We start from the raw sequence: 24,073 nt of genomic DNA, 5'->3' as shown, positions 1-24,073 counted from the left end.
CTCTTGTGTGTGTGTTTCTGTGATGAGATTGAGTCTGTGCGCTCTCTTTGCGGTTGTGTGTGAAAGTAAAGACTGCATGCTGTCCTGGGATTCTCAAGTGTTTCTCTTGCACAGAAGTAATATTTTAATTGTTGGTGCAGAAGGTCCTGGGTGAAGCCCCTGCTGCTAGCACTTGTCCTTTATCCTCCCTCAGGTGATGTCCATTAACTAAAAAAATAATTTGTCCACCTCCTGCTGGTTTGAATGGGGCTATGTGTTGAGTGGATTTGCTTGTCATTGCATAGCATTCTGTTCTTTCCCGGTACTGCATCAAAACGTGTGATGAGGTGGAAAATGCCTTTTTCCAGATGTCAATCTTTTTATTTTCTGCATTACAAGTGACTTGCTAGATTTGTTTAATACTTCCCCCCTCTTGGCTACTGTATTAAAAAAAAATACTCCTGTAATAACGTCTAGTTTATTTTAATAATTCTTACTTATATACTGTATTCCTAGTGTTAATTTATTGCTTGACAAATGATGCTAGTTTAACAGCTGCACAATGTAATCTGCAAGACAACAAGAAAATGGGCTACTGCTGTATAGATAGACTGTCTGTGCTTCAGAAGGTACTTGTATCACGTCCCAATGAAGCCCCTTCAGTTTGTTAGGAAACAAACCCCCCTTTCCCCCTGGAGTGTTTCTAAATGATTCCGCGTTCAGTAACTTTGGGAATTGATTTCAGCGCTTCAAACTCCAGACTGATAACATTTTTCACAGTACACCCCATTAATTGAACCAAGATTGCTTCTCACCTCACTTCCTCAAAAACGAACTCCTGAATCTGTGCCCAGTATGATTATCTTTCTTATATCCATTTTATCTGAAGTCAGCTCATATTGCTCAGGCAAACAATGGACAGGAGTAAGAAGTAATTTTCCACCCAAGCACATAGGCTAAATGCACTTTAGAGTCATTCCATTTGCAATGACCCATATTAATGGCAAAAGATGCATACTGTGCAGTTTATATGTGGTAATTGCTAAAATGTTTTCTGTAAAAGAATAGCTGTGAACACAAGGCAATAAGTGTGATTTTTTTTTCCAACAGTAGAATTCAAAATAGTAGTAAAGAAAAATAATTTGACTCGATTTAATAAGTATTAACACTCAATTTATATATTAATTATATATTAATAAGTCAACAAGATATTCAACAAGAATACCCATGCTTAGTCTATACCATTTTTGTGCACTTTAAAATGACCGTGAAATTGATAAAATGATGCTTTCAACTGATGATATGCCGGCCAATACCGCAGCAATATTAATAACTGAAAATTCTAAACTTTTCTTGCGGACAAGGTTGCCTCGACACCACATACCAAAGCAATCATCAAAAGAGACTTTAAAAAACGTGCTTATGTTGTTTTACTAACAGTGTAGTTGCAATTACAAAAACATGTTGATTCTAAATAGAATTTTTAACATAGCTCTCCAGTGAGCCCCCTGCTGTTAGTTTCACCAAAATACAGTTTCAGCTTGGTAATAATGGGCTAAATTCACAAAGCTGTCTACTCCAAATCGTCATTTTCACATTTCTTTCTAAAATAAAAATAAGATCATTTGGATTTTTAAAAAGTACACTAAACACTCTTTCACTAATCACAAGCCCCATAAATGAAATGTCAGAGTTGTTTATTTCTTGTATGGTAACTACTACACTGGGTGTGTTTCTACTGTCTGAAAACAAATGCACTTAAAATATCTCACAGGTTAAAGCTTTGTGAATCGGGCCCCATTTGACAATTTCCCCTGGGACTCAAGTCAAAATGACCCAGCCGAGGGATCCTCAGTGGTTTACCTAGAACAGGATACAGAGGGTAAATTGTATTTAACCCCATGATGTTTTGACTCTTTATGTTGCGTTTCTGTTGGGTTTTGTTTCAATGTTTACATCGTGGCAACTTTTTACTCGTGCCTGTGTGTCTTTTTGACTAGCTCCTCAAGCTTAACACAGTAAGAAGGAACTCTGTGTGCTTTAAATCCTGGTGTCCAATCAATCACCAAGATATCCCTTATCCATTGTCTATTTCTATCTCCATATCAATCTATTGTAAACTACGGTCTGGGATTTCATATACAGTACCTGCTGGGCGCTCAGTAAGAGACCATGTGGCAGGGCAGGGCCCTGCCTGTAAATAATATTGTTTTGTGGTGGTTTGGTGGTGGTTGGCAGGGATGGGGTTAATTTCCTATCCCTGTCAAAATACATGTGAGAATGTGGCTGGAGCTAATTGAATAATTGATAATTAGGCTCCAGCCACGTGGTATAAAAAGAGAAAATCCTGTGTTTGGTGGGGGGAGTTGGTGAGTGAATGGTTTGTGACTGTGGGTCTTGCTTGACAAAGTTCAGTGAAGGCTCTGCCCAGCCTGAACAGTTTAGTTTTTGTTTAAACTTTTGTTTTGGCCCTTGAGCTCGTTATTTTGTTCTTGTTTACTGTGCAATATGTGTTTTTGTTTGACTTTTTATTTTTGCTATGTGAGCAGTAGTAGTTTTGTTTTGTATTTTTATTTTTTGTTTGTTTATTAAACCGCGCAGCCGCGCTTCAACCACAGTCTCTCTGCCTGCCGTTACCACCAGGGCCCGCAACGCTACCCTGTCACAGACCAATACATATCTGTTCAAGTTCCCAGTTCTTAGATGGTCTCCAGCTCAACAACAGTCATTTTCAAATGATAAAGTGTAACAAAATTGCGACCCACTTCTCAGCTACAGTAAAGAATTTATAAAGGAACAAAACAAAGAAATGTTTTCTTTATTCCTTTTATTTGTAGCACATGAACACTATATTCTTCTAGATCTTTACTTCTAGATCAAAATACATTTGTATCAAACTTAGGCGAATGTTGAAACAGCTGAGTGACCAGTTTTGGGAGGAGTGAGGCAAATGATACGGTATAAACAAAAAGAGACATTAAAAAAACAACCAAAACATAGCAAAACACAGTCATACAAAGCATGCCTGTCCTGCACATTTATACTGCATTGAAACCTATAGTTTGAGCTGTTTTAGCTTTCAAAATAAATGGACTATTTATGTGGCAGGCATTTACTATGAGCAGCTGACCACAGCAACACCACAGCTGTTACTTTACCACTTGCAATATAAGCATGCCAATGGTAGTGTAGGATCTACATTCTCAGAGAGTTTACAGGTTTTGATGGTGAGCTAATGAGTTGACAAGCAGGCTATTTACTGGTCGTCATAGTAATGTAATGTGCTTTTTTATTTTAAACATATGCCCTGGTGTAACTACCCTAACTGGATAAAGCAGCAAATCCACATACAATAGCTACAGTTTTAAGGAATCAGAAGATTATTAATTATAATAGAACATCAATCACATCAACATTTCAAATATACAAGATACAGTAATGTCTGGCATAAGGTGACCTATTTAACTCAAAGGCACATACCATAGTATCTATGCTACAAATCATGGAAAAAATAACATTTACATGCACCAATTTGTGTTTTTGTTATATTAAAGCTATCCTTTCATATCATACTATTGGGTGGTTTCACACTAATTGTGGACTACCTAAGTAGTCCAAGATTAGACAACAAAAAAACGTTTAAATTGACGTTCCAGCCGCTGCATTGAGGGATGAAACACAGGCAGCACTATCATTCCCCTTGTGGAGTCACTGAAGTCCTTGCTTTCCTATGATGGTTGCTGAATAGTCGCACACAATTCTCATAAAAACAGTAGAGTTCTAATGGATTACACATGTGTGACCTTGTGAATCTGCATACATTTCATACCAGGGGATTATTTCATTTTATCAACATTCTTCATTTTTTTAAACCTGTCAGTGTAGGCGACATTAAATACTATTAGTCTAATAATATTTCATTGACTAATACATTCAATTGCTTGACCTATATTTAATGGCAAACATCAGCATAATCCTACATCATAAGTAATCTGACAGCTGTGTGTCCATTGAGATTCTTGATTAACACCTGTCTAAAAATAATGATGGCATTAGCTTTGCATATCGGACTCCAAAGTATGACCTGGCTGAAATGTCTTGCAGCTCAGAAATGTAGCTGCTGGCAATACAGTGACCTTTTCTGTCCTGCTGGACAATGAATCACAGTGTCTGTCACCAAACAGTGAACACTGGTGTCGTATGGAGAGGATTTATACAGGGCCAGGGCACACACTGGGAAACAAAGCATATGAGCATACTTGGAGATGTTCACTTTTAATGCTAAATTATACATTCAGTAGTAGATTTAAAATAATGTATGCTTCTTTTAGGATATAATAGTGTTTAAATGGTGAATGTGGCTGGTTTTTTTGCTTTAACTGTATAATCCCTGCACAACCTTTTTTTCAGCATTTTTGACCTCCTGTCAAAGAGCAATGCAATTCCATATACATAGGCACCTAAAGCACTCTATAAATATCAAGGTCCTACAGCACTATTACCTCACTGTACTGTGTCTACCCTAGAGATAAATGTGATCCTCTCAATTCCAAATAAAGAATGCATGAACCTTTAATATGTCATTCTGCAAAGTAGACTGTTACCAAGAATGGAATCTAGTAATTGACAGGATCACTTTGCGTCTGTCTAATATATTGGATACATATTGTTGTTGCTTTTATTAAAATGATTATAAATTGCATCCTACTTATTGCATACTGACTGGCCAAAATGAAGAATGTAAATAAAATCTGAGTCTCATTCATGCATCTAGAATCCCAGTTGATCTATATAAGCTGTGGTATAGTGCAACAATTCTCAGACAGCAGCAGTGTGTGATAGTGGGTGCCTGTGAATCCAGTGGCTGTTATGATCAATGTGACCATCAGGACAGTCTCCCGAGTTTTACAGGAATGGCAATGTCTGAATCAAATCAGCATCGGAAAGCCAGCAACATGTTGAGGCAATTAAACTACAGACCTGTTACAGTGGACCAAATCACACAAAAAACCAATAAATACATAAACACGTCAACACTGGACAAGTCATACCTTTTTCCTCTCGCTAATGTGCCAGGAGTTATGCATTGTGTGCTATGGGAGCCATTCTTGTAGTTATTTGGCACTTTTGCAGCTGGAAATAAAACACCAAGATCCCTTTTGTTGCCACTAGATGACACTCCTCTAAAATTCAGTCAAGAAATGTTGGGTAACGTGAGTGCAATGCTTATGGTTTAATAGTTGCAAGACATCAAGGAAATAATAAGTGTGACCTAATTTTCATTTATGATTCTTTATGATTTAATGAGTCACTGCATTCAATGTGTTCAGTTTTATTAACTAGTTTATAATAATGATAAAAAAAAATCATGATCATATTAAAAAAAAAAAACTATTCCGGGTAACCTAACCCTTGTTAAAAAAAAAAAAAAAAAAAAAAAAAAAAAAAAGTTTACTGGCAGAAATGTGTTTACATACAATAGATTTTATACTTAAAACCTTTGGTTGGTGGGCATTAACATTTTGTCTGCACTGCCATTCCTGCCCCTATTATCCTAGATTTGAATGATAATTTCCGAACCATGATTGTGCAGCTATGATGAAGTGCTGCATCTGTGGTTTCATGACTACACCAGCTTTGTTAAGGTTCCAGTTGAAACACTTCCTTTAGGAGCCCCGCACTGTAACATGGAGACAAACATCTGTGACTCTTCAGGACTAAACGTCATGGTAAGTCTAGGGTATGGCCACAGTATTCCTAATGTAAGAGTGCAGTGTTTTGTATGTTTATGAACAGACTCCCTGTAAGAGTAACACTGATGTCAGTCAAAACAAATAAAAACAAAACAAATGAAATAAAAAGAGGATGATTTTCATCAAACTTTTTAGACTTCTAGCGTTTGTGTATTTTTTTAAATGTTTAATTACGTCCACTAGCCCTAGGACTATTCTTCTAGATGTTTTTTTAAAAAGCAAGTAACACTATGATGTGAAACCCTGTGGAATTAGTTGCTAACACTGCATAAAATGAAAACAAAAACAAAACAAAAACATCTCTCCATCACGCTGAGAAAGATGGACAAAGGGGTTGATAAATAGGCTTCTTATACTGTAGCTTATACATAGGGTTTTTTAGTTCACTTTTCAGCGTATGCTGCTGTGAACATATGGGGGGATGTGAAAATTACTCATATCACACATTTACAGTGCAGTATATAACTGATGCTTTTTTATATAATTTGTTTTTTGTCACTGCAAACCATATTGCATTCCTACTATATTAACAAGGGAACATGTCATACACATAAATATAGATTTTGAAATGATGATAAATCTGTTTATTAAAAATCTGATATTTTTTATTCAAATGCTGTATCCCTGACCCTCTCTGTCCACCCTGATGAGTTCAGCACATGTGAAGAACTGCTGCCAAGAGTGTCTCGAATATCTCGAGCCTTAGGAATCTGACGGGTGATGTTTCAGAAGTGCTAATCATTTTTCCAACTTTTAAGGTTATTGGCATACCATACCATACCAATTTCATTTATATGACGTCCTTCATGAATAAGCATCCCAGTGCGCTTTACAAAAATATACAGCAAGCCAAAAGAGTTCCACACTGCTCGCCAGGGAAATGCTAAATCCAGGAAATATGTTTTAATCTTAATACTGATTGAATCAGCATTCCGGATACACCCTGGAAAAGAGTTCCAAAGTGAACGACCTCCAGAACTAAAAGACCATAAATTTGTAATGCAGTTTGAGGCCATCACTGGCAGAGCTCAAATTATGAGCTATCTTGTAGGGATTAGGTAACTCACGCAGGCAGGCAGGGCCAGAATCATGAATAGCATTATACAGTAAGCGAAGCAGTGTTTTAAAATCAAGGAAGCCAACGTAGTGACCTTTAAACTGGGGAAATATGTGTGCATTCTTGCTGCAGCATGTTGTTCTAGGTGCAGCCTATTCAATGGGGCATCTGGGAAACCAGCAAACAAGGAATTGCAATAATCATGTATCCCTCCAGAACATTGTTAAACCTTGTGCCATTCTGGATTACCATGGCAACCAAGCCAGTCTATATGAATGTGAAATCAGTATTTTACAGAAACAAAACAAAACAAAAAAAAAACAACAACAACACCACAGAAACCAGGATTTAGGCAGAATCAACCCATGCTTTTATTTCATCTGTTGCATATAAAAAAATGTTTTCAATGAAGGTTCTGAGCATGACCTACAGTACTATCCCATAGACTGTAAGAGATAATGAATCCAGTAAAATAATTGTCTTGTGAAACCTCCAGACAAGTTGGCATTCTAAAGACATAACCAATAGAAAAAATAATAGTTGTTCAGGAGTCTTTGTAGTTACAGTTAATGTATCCCTTTTATACAGTTTAAAAACAAAAGCGACCAATTCCTTTGGGCCAGGGCTGCTAGAATCTACAGTATGTGTGTCAAAAAGGAGGCTCTGTTTAAAAGAAAAGAAAAATAAATAACTTGTTCTCTAAACAAGCAAACATTTACTGGGCTGGGCAAAGGTAGATTACAGAATGAGTACCTGAATTTCTTACTTGTAAAAAGTTGTATCAGATTGAATAAAAAATACACTACTACTACTGTACAGAACTGAACATTTTGTAAGTTTAAAAATTGGATTCTTATAGTATTGCATTAAAATATTAGATATAGTTAAACATGAGCACTGTGCACTCTTAGTGACCATAATAGTGTTGTGTTATTTTTTAAACATTTCAACAGAAATAAAGCTGCACAAGCTGGGTTTTAAAAAAAATGGGATTAGGTCTTAATAGCATAACATAAAGCTTTAATTGCCTAAGGCATCTGTTTTATGTTAAAATGTCCAGCCCTAGCCACACAGTCACATAACATCCTAATACAGCACAACAGAAGAGAAAAATAAAAATAAATTAAAAAAATACATTGTTTAAAAGTTAAGGCACAGCCCTGGGACCAAAGACCTGCGGCTTTTTAAAATCTGGTTTGGCTTTCCCCAGTTCTCCATAAACAAGCTCTAAGGTGACATATTGTATTACAGAAGATACATTTACATTGAATAAGTATATATAATAATCATTCTCTCACCAAGAGTTTCCAAATACAGCAACACCACCCCCATAAGGGATGATATAATAATAATCGATAATTTACAATAAACATTATAGTATGTACAGCACAATAAATACATGGTTGTAAACAGAGACAAACGAGACTGTATTACAGGTAAGGGCATCTGGTGAGAAAAAAAAAAAGGCATGGCACAAAATAATAAAATATTTAAACAATGCATTTAAAAGAACCTCTTTTTCTTTAAGCGCTCAATAAACCCAGATCCATTCAAGTTTTTCTTTTGTTCTATCTACAGACTCTCACCATAACCAAAAAAAAAAAATAATAATAAAATATGTGGGTATAGTAACTTGCAAGCTAAAATGTACAGCTGTGAATGCTACTGTTACGTTCTACAGATATTTTAATATGGCAAAAAAAAAAGCTTTAAAAAAATGAAGAAAACAAGTCACTTTTTTAACTGTATTATAAGAACCAGTATGCAGCTCCAAATGCAGTGCACAGTTTTGGCAAGAAAAAGCATTGTGAACTCTTCAGTGCATGTATTTAGCTCTGACTCCTGAGGCTCTACCATTATGCAGCTGATTGTCTTGTGTTGATGCTCCTTCTAATTAGGACATGGATAAAAACAGCATTTCCTTTTTTTTAGTGCAGACAGTTTTCTTCCCAATTCAACCCAAGCTGTAAAGCCTACTACAATGGCATGGCACTGGATCTAAGCATCACCACTCTTAAATCTATTAAAGTAGACCCCTCCCTGTCACAACTGCAATATTTAACAGACATAAATACACTATGCTGAATTGTTAAAACCTTCGCACAGCAGTATTCACAGATGATTTACATATTAGTTTTTATATTATTTAGTCTACATTTTCATACAGAATAAAGCAGAACAGAGGTGTTGTATGATCTTTTCCGGGACATTTGCTGATTACTGGAATTACATTACAATGTAACTATAATGGATCCATACAGTCGCTATTGTTTAACTGGCCTTTTTTCATAGGCAATGTAATTAATTCAGTGGAAATTTTAGCACTATATATAAAGACACATGGACACCTGTGTTAAAAAATATATAGTTGTCTGCACCAAAAGTATGCTGGATGTTAAACATAATTATAGCAATAATAAAAAGTGCCTGGGGATTATGCTTTATATTCACACAAAGCAAAAACAAACCAAAACAAAACAAATAACCAAAAAAACACCACATAGTGCTTGGATTTGTACAGCAAACTTGCAAGTTACTTGCTGCGAAAAGAAAAAAAAAATGCAATAGCAGATGAAACTTTTAAAATATTTTAAATATAATATTTCCATACATTTGTTATAATTAAAAAGTAAAATCTACAAAATATCTCAATTTTACATACAATACAAAAACTCAAGAGGTCAAAACAGCCCAAAAGCTGCATTTTTTTTCAGTCAGTTTTCAAGGAAGACTTGAAATTTAGAAAATTGTCTCGTTTAATCCACACAACATATTCCTCGTGGTATTTTGTTGGTAAATTGCTATTTTCCTCCAACACTGCACTTTTCACATTGTCTTGTTATTTCTTCCATGAAAGAGTCCTGGTAGGATGTCATCCAGACTAGTGTTGTACACATTTCTCCAGTTACACAAAAACAAACCCTTTCATTCTTTTCTTTCTTTTTCAGGCGAGTTACAATCCACTACAATTATTCTGGAATAGTTTCTGTTTGCTAGAATAAAATAACCCACTCCAGCCTCAAAACGTCTGAACCCGAGAGTTGAATGTCATCAACTGACGTGTTGCTCCAATAAGCTTGAAATTCTGACACAATATTCCTGAGTGCAAAGTTATAGAACTACCAGCAGTCTCTGATCTACTCTGTCCAGCCCGGTGGGAGTGAGGAGTGGACAAGGTCGTGATGTGCAACATGTGCGCTTTGGAACTTTTATTATTATTATTTTAATTATTATTATTTATTCTTATTATTAATAATTTCATTATTATTTAATGCTGTCTACATTGTTATGTGTCGGCAGGCTGTTCTTCCTCCTCTACATTGCAGGGTTCCACAGAGACCTCCTCCTCCTCCTCTTCCTCTTCCTCACCCACCTGTTCATCTAGTGGGATTTCCGTGGACTCAGAGTCCTGAGTGCAAAGGGTTTTAGAGTCACTATAGCTGTTGTCCTCTTCCTCCTCCTCCTCCTCCTCCTCTTCCTCTTCAGCTTGGCTGCCGCTGTCCTTCTCCGTGTCCGACTCGACGTCCTCCTCCAGCGTCAGTTCAAATTGGAATTTATCAGCCTGCCCCTGCCGGCTGTCCTCCTGCTCACCCGGGGCTGGGGAGGGGCTCTGCGGGATTGTGCTCTGATACCACTCGCGATTGTCCTCTAGTGTGTCTAAGATGTCTTGTGCATCCGGGTGGACCAGGTCTGCCCACGTTTCCCAGAGAGGATGAACGATGTAGTCTATGAACCCCACCTAAAACCAAAAGAAAGAAGCTGTGTTGTTGTTTTGCTCACACTTTAATGTGGACATTAAACATTTATTGTAGTGTAGAATTTAGCATGAATTGATATACGAAATTGTTACTCATGTAATTATATTTGAATTCCTGTTACTTCTTGAGGTGTTTTTTCGTTCTTTATTTAATCTTTTAGGTAATGGGCCCTGTTCATTTTTCTTATGAGATTTAATATTTAAATATATACAATTTAAATATATGCCTGTTATTTATTTATTTATTAATTTATTTATTTTGCTTCTTCTGAATCTAAATCTACAATAATGTACTTTTTATAATTTCTGGAAAACATTGTACATCAAGTAAGTATTAGAGGTTGTCAGCTGATTTATAAATCGTCAGGCTGGTCCTATGAGTTATAATCTAGTGACAGTAAAAAATCACAGTAATGTAAATGGTTCCTTTTACTCATGTCCTTCACAAATTAAGTCATTTCCCTTTCAAAATGTACAGCTATGCATCACCTAGAATTTTAGGATTGAGAGGTTTTTATTTTTTATTTTTTTTAACTATATCAACAGAAATGTAGATATTTTATTTAACACCATGTAATCAAAGAAACTACAAAAGTACAGTATATCGCAAAAGCCTACCAGAGTCTAATAGTAGTATAGTATTTCATGTTAGATTTTGAAATGTCACGTTTTTCAATTTTTGCCAGTTTTTCGTTAAGTATATGGAAAACTACAAAGAGTAGTAACTCAATATTTTAACTTAACATTATTCAGCAGGTTTAATTTGACTTTATGAAGCAAAGTGTGTTAATTCTATAGGGTAATGCCACACTTTTGGCCATAGCTGCATGAACTAAAAAAAAGGAAACTGAGAGGCTGTTTAATGCTAAAATATCACATTTTCCGTTGCAAAAACAGCACGTGCTTACCTGTGATTTTTCGACCGATGCGTTGTGCTTGTCACACATGGGGCTGATCTCCATGCCTCTCTCCCTCTCCCGGTCTCCTTGACTAAAGAACTCCTCCATTATTCTGTTTGTCCATTCCCGGTACACCTGGAGAGGCTTGGTGGGATTACTTAAATCTGCGCAGTGGACCATGTTTTGTAGAACCTACACAATTAACACCAAAACAAATTCTTAGTGTTCATGAGAAGCATAGATCATGTTCTTGTTAATTAAACAATCAGTGTGAAATATCTACTTCAAATACAATGTTGTTATACAAAGCTAAGACTGCAGAATAAGACAGCTGGTACACTAACAGAGTAAAATAATAATAATAATAATAATAATAATAATAATAATAATAATAATAATAATAATAATAATAATTAAATTGCCAGATTGAAAAAGAATTACAATCTAGGGACCAACTCACACAACAAAGGTAAAACAAACATTAAGAAACGGTCTGATTAAATTCTGCTTTTCTACAATAGTGTTTACAATGCATAACATAAGTAATTAAGCGATAACGAGTAGTAACAAAGCAAATAATGGGTTTAGTGGTTGATGTCTCAGAGTAGTTTAATTGTTTAGGGTTTCAGTGTTCTATATATTTCTCTAGTATTTTCTGTTACCCCTACATTTACTGCAGTGTTTTGCAGTACTAATTAATTGTCCTGTTGAAGGACTTCACTGTAACATTACTGCGTCCGTACTGTGTACAGCATTATTTTGTTATGTTTATTTTGGCAGACATAAAGCTCTCTCCTGTGCACTCATCTGAGTGGCTTTGAAACCTAAAGCTTAACACTGTCCCATTGTGAACAATGGAAAAATAATATATTTTACAGAAGTTATATACTTAATAACACAAAACCGAAATATAGTCATATAGATCATCATAATTATGTATATATTTTTTGATTGCATATGCCAACAGGTAAAAGGCTATTGACCAGTTTGTATTTCTTATGCATTATTAAACAAAAACTTACATACATAATATAACATTTGAAAAGCATTAAAGCTCATTAAACAAACAAACAAACAAACAAACAGACAAAAAAAACTCTTACCTGTATCCTATCTGAGTAATTGTCCAAAAGGAGAACTCCAGAGCTGGTAACTTTTTTGGTTTCCACCATAGTTTTCAAGTCTGCCAACAAATTCATGTGTTTGGACATATCTGTTGCAAGAACCTAGGAGAGAAAAATATGCATAAGGTCTTCCTCAAATGTATTGACTAGACTGAAGCAATAGCTTCAAAGAGGGACGGATGTGGCCTGGGGGGGCACCCTCTGTCCTGATGGCAGCAACATCACAGAGGTGAAGCCCAGAAGGGAAGGATGTGGGCAGCAACAAATGTGATAAATCAGACCAGGTATAAATATGAGCTATCATTCATTTGGAAGGCTGCGGCCCTCGCTCTGCCTCCTAAGCCATGTCAAGTCTAAAGTAAAAAAGCAGTTCTATAGAAAGATACACGTGAGTAATTCAAAATGGAATGAATCAATGGCAGAAATGAGGAATATATGGCAATATGAATTTTGATTATTCAAAAGGCCAACGTCTAATGAATGAAATATGCTTTTTTTTTTTTTTTTGCTGCAACTCCTCGTGGGCCGTAGTTTGTCTTGCTAAATATCCAGAAGCCTGCATCTACTTACAATGTCAATGACCATTTTCCTCAGTGATTGTCTCTGTTTTTTGGTCAAATTCTGGAAAATGTCACAGTTCTCATCCTGCAGCAGCTTGAAGCCCACAGCCAAATGATGATTCTCCAGCACCGATGAGTCATTGTACATCAAGGCAAGCTCAGAGTCTGAAAGCAGCACGGAGACAGGGATCAGCTTTATTGAAATGTCCAAGAAAGCGTTCAAAGGCGGAACAGCACTATTCTACAGAGACTGTGACAAAAAAAATGTTGTACCAGAAAAGAAAACCAGCAGACATATGACTAGACACACATTTGGCGCACAATAATTAATGAAATGGTGATTGTTAATTAATAAAAGATGATGGTAAATAATGGCAGAAGTTAAACAAAAATCCTATACAACAGATTAAATATAAACTTTAGTATATATGTATATACTTTATAATGCAATGTTGATTTTGGTGACACGTTTTCTGTGCGTCTAAAAAAAATTGTTTAAAACCAAGCCATATGATTTATTTTTAATTCTTAAACATCTAGTTTTACTACAGTGTACAGTGTTATAATATAACTGTAGGTAATAACAGTACTGTATAACATGTTTATACAACAGGTTTACTGTACTAAAATAAAACCTTATTTAAACTAGTATTCTTAATAAAAGCTGCCCAATATGCACATGTATGATACAGAGGCATTCCTTTCTTTCTGAGGTAGCCATAAGTATAATATTCTAAGATGGCTGGCGGGAGCTGTCTGCTGCTACAGCTCCACACAGCAGTGTTTAGCAATACACTGAGCTCTCCACTGCTGCCTCCTTTTCTTGCACAGAACAATGACAGCTTTTACTGCTGTGGAGATACAGCTTCTGTCTTTTTAATTACATAACTGGAACAATTCTGAGAGACTGTGGAAATATTGGCACATATATGTACAGTGAAGGATTAGACAATTTTAAGATACTATGTTAACTTCACCGGAATACAATTCATTGAAATTGTGTCAATAAATTCCTTTTTAAAAATGCACAAAAGAGATTCATAAGAATATGATTTGCTCTGGCTTCATTATGTGTGTTTTAACTTATTTTCAATATCAAATTATTCCACTTTTATTATAATATACCAGTTATAAAAAGGGAAAATCATGTCAACAAATTAGTTCATCTTTAGCGAAAAATATTTCTTACATTATATGTATTTTTGTAATACTATTACCTTAGCTTTATTTAGAAGGAAAATATTTGAACGACCGTATAGCAGTTCACTTTTAAACATTGCTTTACCCCAGTTTTTATAAGGTCGTTTCAATAGAACCTACCATTTTTTAACACTGATGTAACTGTACATTCCAATCTATTTCGTGTTTATTGTTTCACTCTTAACATTCTTAAAAATGTTCTTGTTTCTGTTTTTCAGATGATCAAGGCAGCTGCAAATATGAGTGTCCTTTGATCCCTTTCCCTTTGTCTGTCATTCAAGTGCACTTATTCCAGCCCAGCAGTCCATACAAATTGCTGGAAGCCCTTTGTTTTGAAGCTGATGAGTCATCTAACAGCAATTTATTGCAGGGTAGTCCCAGGGTTAACACTCAGGAAATCTAAGGTTGGGGGAATCCATTGCCTCATAGGAACTCCAAAGTTGAAGCAGACATTTCCAAGTTTATAAACACACGGTTACAGACTGTATTCTGTAAAATGTATTTGGTCATACATTATTTGTATTGGACACAATGGGCTCAATTCAATAAACATTTAGCTGGAAAAAGATATTAGGATATAGACATTCATAAAACAAGCTAATAATTGTGAAGCTTTTTTAAAATACAGAATATTCATTCATCAGTTGTGCTAATCAGATCAAAATTAAAAAAAATGGCTCCACATTTGCTCAGGTTATTGCATGGATTTGTATTCTCTTAAAATGCTTTTTCCAGCTAGAAAGTGAATTGAATCAGGCCCTATGTAGGACTCATAACAAAAGACTACATATTATTGTTTTACCAATTGCATGATCTCTTTGAAAACTGTCATAACATGCATTTAAGTATTCATAACATGGTGTAGTAACATTTGCTTCAGTGCATTTCTAAGATGGGTAGCCATCAAGTTGAGACTGCATGCGATGTTAGATTTCAAATTGATTATGAAGGGTTACGCATGAAGGTACACAATGTTACTCTACATGTATGTATCCTTTATGAAGGATTTATGAATATTGCTACTACATACTATCAAATTCAAATACAGCTGTCCCAAAATGTCTTATTTTAAAGTCTTATGTTAATTTGTTTAACACTGACAGAAGATCTATTACTGAATGTAAAGAACATTTTCTTGCAGAACAAAAGCTCACTCACTGGTGCTAATAAGGAACTGGTTGGATACTCCTGGGTGATCTACGTCATGAATAGCACTGGCAAAAATGGCAGCAAGAATTTCCAGATCTGTGAACACAGCCTAGGAAGAAAAAAAACAAACAAAATAACAAGACTTAATTATGTGAACATAAAATGTGAACAGCTTTCACGTAGCCATATACTGTCAGCTGAAATCATTATCTTCCCTGTGTAATATAAATATAACCCATCCAGCATCAGGAATCATATCTGAAACCACGTGCAGGTACAAAAGGTTTGAAATTCCAACTATATATTAAGTTTTTGGGGTCTATTTTAACATCCCGAACTGTGTCCGATCTTAATAACAGCAGCATTTAATTCTGTAAAAATCCTGCTGGAGTTTTCAAGGGTGATATATTGCCCCCTCTTATTAACATCACCAAATACAATTTAAATACACTGTGTGTATATATATATATATATATATATATATGAAATGCCTGCGACAGAAAAGGTGGGCTACATTTTTTGTGTACTGTATACAGTATGTTACAATCATTCTGTTAAACCAGGCATTTAACCAAACGACTAAGAAAATGTAGGATTTTGGCCAAAAAATATGTCGAAATTGTGTTAAACCCCTGGTTTGTAACATACACACATTCCAATCAGACGGTAACACTGGCTGCAGATAGTGTAATCCAGCACAGTTTTGACACATTTCACAAACCCACAAGCCCACCCTCCAAGATGAAATTATCCAACACCTCCAGGAAATCACACTTTTTTTTTTTCAAGCGGCCCTGACGTCAAAGGAAGTATCACTCACTGAGAGCAGCTAAGAGTCAGAAGTGATAAATACATTCTTAAAATACTGGTGTAATACTGAGCTGTAACATTTCTATATCCTCCTTTTAGAAGTATAGCTAGCATGAACACAAAATAGCTACTCTCAGTGCATGGGTTATTAGTTTAAATAGCTTCTCGAACCAACAAAACCTGTCACTTTTATACCCTATAATAACAGTATATTTTGAAACAGATCTATTTTTGTCTTATTAGGCTCGTTTCTCAGACCCTGGTTAAAGGTAGTCCATGATTACTGCTAATTAGGGTCTGTCAAACCAGCTGTTTACGTGGTAAGAAAACATACAAACAAATAAATAGATTAATACAGTATTTATATATAAAGTACTAATGACTTTCAAAAAGTACTTGGCAAATTAGGAAAACACTTCATACTGGAACAAATAGCTTTGACATAATGTTATTTGAATATATAGTATGCATAGCATACAGCATTTATTTTGACAGCACTGGTCTTTTGTGAGAGTGATTGATAACACAAACCTCTAGAGCAGGGGTAGACAGCAGCACGTGAGTGGACTGAGCAACATCAGCAGCGTGAATGTTGTTGTGATATGCGACATCTGCATGGTAATGATCTTCTAAAGTCATCAAGTAGGTGATAAAGGTGTCTAGAGGAATTTTGAAGGTTTTTAACAAATCCCGTTCCTAAGATTTAAAAAAAAAAAAAAAAAAGTTACAGTATTTGAATCTCTGTCTGAACAGAACAACATTTTATATAACAACATTGCTGGTAAGTCTGGAAAATGGTAATTATGTTATGTTATGCTTATTAATATAAAACATGTAGGTGAGGATTTAATACTAATGAGAGAGACTCCAAATGCACTACATCTGACCTCTAGTTACAGCTATTATATGTACTATATGTATTGGCTTGCTCTGAGTAGATCGTTTATCAACAGGTTGCTATGCTATGCTGTCAGTAGAAGCCTCTGTGGAGACCCTGTACATCAAAGTGGATAGTGGTATAATATGGATTTGGTATCCTAATATAAATGAATGGCAAAGAGGTTTAAAAAAAAAAAAGAAAAGTCAAATACATTTCTCACCTGGAAAATCGTGTGCATCATGACTGTTAAAGGCCTGTTTCCCGAAAATTCTGCAACTTTGAATGCATTAAGGCCCCATTTATTGACGTCTTCTAACTCCTACAAATGAAAAGGAAGCTATTGTGAAAATGGAGATTTCTTATTAAAATACACATGTTTTTTAAAAACTATTTTAAATCCATAAAAGAGGATGTAAATATACAAATAGTTCAGGACAACCCCATCACATTTCATTCTTCTTTTTACCACAATTTGCTCTGGAAGATGTTTAATTCCCCCAAAGTTAAGTTGTTAGGAGTAGAAATGGAGGGAAACAAACTCAAGTAGAGATGGTCAACTGGGTTGCAATTTATTAGATCATAGAGCCTCCATTTAGTAGAATTGTGTTTTACTTTAACCAATGCTTACAGCTGCCAGTGAATCTTCCATTTCCGTTTTGACCCCAAACCGTGGAATATTTGAGTTTGTTAAACTGGTACTGTGCATTAGTTTCTTCACCCCGCTGATCTGAGACATCGGCTTCTTTTTCTTGTCTTTCTCTTTCTGTGCTGGAGAAGGCATGTCTACCTCATGTTGTTTTTCTGTGGTGTAAAGGGCAAAATATAAAAAGATTATTAGTTCCTAATTTATATACAGTACATAAAGCTCATTAAAGGCAATATTACTTCCATACATGTTTCAGAATTAGAAAAACAGATTCCTCAAAGCATTGGATTTTAGAAGTTGTAATATTGTTTGTTAGTTCAAGGGTCAATGCAGATTAAAGCTGTGAAACAAGTCTCAGGAGCGTGGGATTTGAAATACATTCATTCCCAAGAAAGCCTGAAGACTGTGTGGGTTTGCATGGTCCCATAATTGGACTCCTAACAGGTTTATATAATATTGCTTTCCATTAATTTCAATGCATTGCACGTCACAGCTTTGCATTAATTAAGCCCCCACACATTTAAACATGAATACTACGTTTGGGGGAAAAAATAAACGTCTCACATTTAAAAGGTAATGTAAGTTTATTGTATAGTGTTTATGGAAACAGTTGTAGGTTTCAAACCTACAATACCAATGTGTGTATAACATGTAAACCAGCAGTTTTGTGTATTTATTTTTACATTTCTCATTTAAAGAGAAATAATAAGAATAATGAATTCAAACTGCAGTATAACAATATGAAAAGTAAATCTAATACATACAAATAAATGAATTCAGTAGCACATTTGAATGTTTAGCACCACCAAGTGTATTTGTGTATTAAAGGGAATCCTACGGTATTTAAATGAATAAAGAAAGATCATCTGAGTGTGGCTTTTTCTGTATGGGTATCGAAGACAGATACGGTGCTACATACAGACAGCAAGGGTGACAGATCATATCATGACAGAAAGTAGTATGTGAAATGTTCACACAGGGCAAGCCGCTGATCCAGAAAGAGCAGCAGGCCTCCTCCTTGCAGAGACACTGACTAGTGCAGCCGGGATCTGATGCTTATTGTTTTTGTCATCTTTGCAGTGTAAGGCAGTGAGTCAAGCTGTCAGGTGATCTCACGCAGAAGACTTTCTCTCTCAAGCTTTTTTTTTTTTTTAGATGAAATGCAATTTCATGGGATGTTCTGCAGGCTGAAATCATAATTACTGTACTGTACATACATACATCCAGTGTGAAATAAGGTCTGCAGATTTATTAAATTTGCATTTGCTGTAAGCAATCAAGCCTTTCAATGCCTTCCAGCAAACCACACAATGCACTTACCTAAAAATGTGCTTGATATGAACTCTGAGACCTGGTTGCCAGATCTGCTCATTTCAGACAGGTGGGTAAGTTCCCGGTTAAGCATTCTTTTGAACTGAAAAATTCAAAACAAAACAGAAATAATTACTATGTTTTTTATTACACTGGAGAAGGAACAACAGGTTATGCAGGTTATACATTACATGGTTTGCATTTTTGAAAATTATCATAGTTAAGGAGAAATAATTAGTATATTTTCCCCAAAAACCGATAGCACTGTGCCTATGTGTTTTTTTTAATCAGGGGTATTGAACAGTTTAGTGTTGTATTTCATATGGGCATGCTCCACTTTCTTTAGCCTTAGTTACGATTTAGGAATGAGGGCCCATTGAACCAGCTGTATGTGTTTTAATTAGGGTTGGACAACAGCATGCAAACATGTTAAATAATCTTTATGGAGGTGGTAGTGGGGATGCAGGGAATTAAATAATTTATTCACACTGTACACAGGTATAAGAACGACAGGCTAAAGGTCTGACCTGAAAAAAGAAAGAAATCTAAATGACTAATGAAACATGCAACATTAAGTGACCAATTACGAGCACCAAGGTTCACTTGCAGCAGACTACCCATTCTGAATCAATACATACAGTGAACCATTTTGGAAATGTAAAATATACTGTATGCCCAGAATAAGGTCCACTTTCACAAAACGTTTATGAAAGGATTTTGAATCACGACTCTCCTGCAAACACTGACTCTAATGCTTCTGATGGGCTAAGATGGCCCCCAGCTACTGTATCCTGGCAAGGATTGTGGATTATGAGAAATCCTTTCCTCCACAAAAGAGGGCACTGCTGCATGATGTAACACACATACACTTTCTGTGAATTATTTTCTGCGGTACACAAAGGAGAATTTTTCTATTGGCGTAATGTACAGCAGTACCATGTTTGCAATGCAAAAATAGCATTGTGGTGCCTTTCAGACAATGACAGATTACCTATGCATCTCTTCAATTCTTTTAAACAGTAATGCAATTTGCTTTGCATTTCTCTCACAAACTCCATTCGGAATCGCTCACATGACTTCAAAGCATGACCTCAATGCACATGAATGTTGAGTATGTATAAGAAAAGAGTATCAATTGTTTTGTTCCACCTGGGTCAACTGAAAACTATTTAAGTAGATGCATTCCTGCCTCTAGTTTGAATTCAAACACATTAATATACATCCACATGCTTAGAGCCAGCTGCACCTCTGTGGGAAACAAACTCCCTGGTGGCAGACAGACGTTGAAACTAAACCTGGCTTTGTAAGATAAAAACACACATCTATATTTCTTTACCAATCCATTAACCTTTCCAAGACGCTGGTAATTTACCAATTACTGCACATTCCTAGTGCCACTGCTCCTAGCATACTGCCAAATTGGTGTCTATGCTTCGTTATAAACACTATTAAGAAGTATTCATTGATATGATAAGCAAGAGGGTTCTGTTGAAGCACACTGCTTTTCTAACCTGACTAAGATAAATGTGTTCAAACGCTCAGGTTTTCTGGCATGTTCCTCTTTTCAGGACAAAGACTTCACAGAATAGTTCAGCAGACACACAGACACAATGCAATCCAAACCTAAAAATGTTCACAGTGTGTTATTCAGTTATCACAACATGTATAATAATTTGTATTAGTATGTGTATTAAATGGTTTTAATAAAAATACATATTTACTGTAATATCTGATGCTAGTGCTGGTCACCCATACATCTACCTTTTCTTTAATAAAATGATACAGTAACAATTCCACCCCACCAAATAACACCTCCAATCTTACCTTTATATATCCCCAAGAAACCGAAAGCAAGTAGTTTGCCTCTGGCATTTTGAAAAATGTTAGGGACTGCAACCAAGCAAATAATCCAAGAAATGCAAAGCAGCAGCAGTAGCAGCTCACGCAGCAGCAAGATGTCTAAACGGAACTGTTAATCCAGCAATTGCTGGTATTAGATTATTTGATGTGTACAGTACTGTCGGTGTATCTGGAGTAACTTGGCAATGTATTCCATGATTCCCTCATTTCCCCGGACTGAAAACGCCATTTGTATCGATCCAGATTGGAGATATGTGTCAGGTGGAGCTGAAGCCAACAGAGAGCAGGATCTGATGAGAGAGGCCAAAGAGCTGGGCAACCGCATCTTCTTGTATCCACCAGGGCTTGAGGAATAATATATGCAGAAAGCTCCTGGAAGTACTAGTTCTGTCAACAGCTTCCAAATAAGGATCATCTAATTGTACAATCAGCCATGTACAGCACTTGGGCAATTGCCACCCACCAATAACCAGCCACTCATTTTCTATTTTAAAAACAAATGTGCAGAACAGGAGGTACAGAAAGATGCTGGCTACTGATTGGTAGAAGGCAGGTGGCAAATCAGTCGGGGCTGAGAATGTGTTCTCTCCTTTATTTCAGCTCTACAGTAAATGCTATTTGATGGGTAAATCTCCCTGAAAGGCACTGTAGTTACTCTTTTGCTGTCTGTAACTTGATTACATTTCATACAGTATTTAGATGTGCCGATTTATTTTAAATATCTATGGGGAACAATTGTTACTGGCAAACAAAACTGAAGAAGAATAATTCAGTGTTCATGTGAACCTACTCTTGTCTGGTTAAATATCTGGTTGATTTATTGACTGATATTATAGAATCATTGTATAAGTATTCAAATTTGTATATGCAACAGTTTATGAGAATGAAGTCACATAAGAGTACGGAAAGCCAGCTTCCCATTCAAATCATATCTAACTATATTAGCTTCAATATTCAGTTGCCCATTGCTTCAGTTGAAGTAACATCTTGTAATACTATTGTTGTTTTTGGGTTGAATGGTAGTTTGTGGTATTACTGTAAATGCACTGCCGTTTGAGTACAATAAATTGCTTATTAGAACGCTGTCTTATAACGTGTGAATGTCATCAGGCAGCACAAAAACAACAATAATGTTAAGAAATAATCAATCCATGGTTGTAAATTGACACCATAACAATCTAATCTATCCATTCTATTCTCAAATTATTTGTATTCTAAATACATTTACAGCACAAAATAATGCAAAACAGTTTCTCATACAAGCTATACTATTATAGGCGGCACTGGATAAATATACAGTATACAGGGCCTATATACTGCCCTCTAGGGTCTATAGGAAAAAGAAAAGACTGCTAAATTAATAGGATTACTAAATATGTATTGTACACCAGTTTTGAAAGAAAAAGATGATGCCGGTATTATTATTATTATTTTTATTATTATTATTATTATTATAGTGGAACTCTGTTTATCCGCGCGCTTGGGGGTGCATAGGTCCACGTATGTGTGAAATCGATGGATAAATGAGGTGTCAATGCGTGCGACTATAATATGCATGAATAAAATACAGAAACTAGTAATGTAAACCAAGTTAGCGTTTACTGGAGATGTATGCAATATGTTACGAAGACAGAAGAATGGTTTAAAATTAGTTTACTTTGATAACAATACTCCTAGCAAAATCCATACACCTCCAACTCCATTTCCCTAGCTTTTTCTGTTACCAAAAAAACTACACAGCTACAAGACATAAGACCTTTAATGACAGGAATAAGCTATTCAGCCCATCAGAGCTCAAAATTTTCCTGTAAACTAAGTCATGTGGCTAGCAGCTAGAAATATCACAAGGTATTATCGCTAATTTATTCCATGCATTAATATTAAATAATGGTAGCTAAGTGCTGCTAGTTTTCTTGGATTTCAAACAAGTTATTTTTTTAACTTTAAAACTAAATAAACAAGCTGGCTGTATAATTTAAACTTGCCTTACATTGCCAAAAGAAGTGTTTTATTTTTTCATAACAGCATTTTTAAACAATTCACTGCTGCAAGCCGTTCTTTTGAACCTTGAGAAAGTCCATCATAGTCTTTTGTTTCAGCGAGGCAAAATATGTTTGCTGGGCTTTACTTAGTAACTACCTCAGGAGAACTAATTTTACAGAATCCTTCTGCTGTTCATACCAAGACATGAAGCCTCACATCTGTAGCGATGCTGTCTTGGTGTCGACTCCACAGGTTAGACTGACGCATGAGTCTTTATGTGTGTGTGTGTGTGTGTGTGTGTGTGTGTGTGCGTGTGCACTACGAGGCATTAAGTCTACATTGACAATAATGTTTCAGAGATAAAACTCGTCAGGGAGCTCCAGATAATTGAAGTCGCGGATGAACAGGGTGTGGATAAATGAGATTCTATTATTATTATTATTATTATTATTATTATTATTATTATTACACTCTCACTAATACAAACCAGTAGAGCCAATTAGATTTGTGATTTTTTTGTTGTATTGATCACAATCTGTACCACACAAAAAATGATTGTTCTAGTCTTTTTATGTTTTATATACCTATATTTAATCCAAAAACCTTTGAATAGAACACACAGAGACAGTTTATATATCACATGACACTGGATTTCTGCAGCTCCTATCAGCTTGCATTTCATTATGATGGCCAACAGGTCAATAGGACAGTAGCTATTGTGACCAAACCTACTAAGAACTAAGGTCCCGGCACTGCACAGTGTATTTAGATTGAGTAAGACTAAAACAAGGAAGCATGGCTTGTAGTTATTTAATCTAACTAAGGCTTTCCTGAGGTCGTCTACAATGAGGTTACATTACTTACCCAGGGATGCTCAGTAAACTGATGGCTGAGCTGGGATTAAAAGCCATCATCTAATGTCTCCCTGACAATAACTTATAAAGCACCCTCTGACTGAACTACTGCAGGGCTGCAAATGGTTTTAAAACCAACGTTTTAAAATTACTGCAACCCAGTATTTGTAAAAAAATGCATTTTCTAAATATTTTTATACATGTAGTTACAGTAGCTAACATATATTTTGCTTTAAATATTTAATATATTA

General features: G+C 35.7%; 1 protein-coding gene across 11 annotated transcripts in view; it reads right to left on the bottom strand.

Annotated features, from left to right (window-relative positions):
- Positions 1-7,131: 7,131 nt before the first annotated feature.
- LOC117399458 (cAMP-specific 3',5'-cyclic phosphodiesterase 4D-like) overlaps positions 7,132-24,073 on the bottom strand; it is a 365,779-nt gene continuing 348,837 nt past the window's right edge. For 10 of the 11 annotated variants that reach the window (XM_058990262.1, XM_058990265.1, XM_058990254.1 and 7 more), the window contains 9 exons: positions 19,135-19,228; positions 17,797-17,969; positions 17,389-17,487; positions 16,820-16,984; positions 15,488-15,587; positions 13,140-13,294; positions 12,549-12,671; positions 11,455-11,637; positions 7,132-10,528 (listed from right to left, as the gene is read on the bottom strand). In XM_058990262.1, the coding sequence (XP_058846245.1) occupies positions 10,076-10,528; positions 11,455-11,637; positions 12,549-12,671; positions 13,140-13,294; positions 15,488-15,587; positions 16,820-16,984; positions 17,389-17,487; positions 17,797-17,969; positions 19,135-19,228 (1,545 nt within the window). In that variant the 3' untranslated portion in view covers positions 7,132-10,075. Of the gene's footprint in view, positions 10,529-11,454; positions 11,638-12,548; positions 12,672-13,139; positions 13,295-15,487; positions 15,588-16,819; positions 16,985-17,388; positions 17,488-17,796; positions 17,970-19,134; positions 19,229-20,949; positions 21,379-24,073 lie in introns of those variants that run through there. The other variant, XM_058990280.1, reaches the window with a different exon arrangement.

This window comes from Acipenser ruthenus, chromosome 2 (genome assembly GCF_902713425.1).
Source record: "Acipenser ruthenus chromosome 2, fAciRut3.2 maternal haplotype, whole genome shotgun sequence".
In the NCBI taxonomy this organism is placed as follows: Eukaryota; Metazoa; Chordata; class Actinopteri; order Acipenseriformes; family Acipenseridae; genus Acipenser; species Acipenser ruthenus.
The sequence above is the reverse complement of the archived record's forward strand: the minus strand, read 5'-3'. Positions and strand labels throughout refer to the sequence as shown.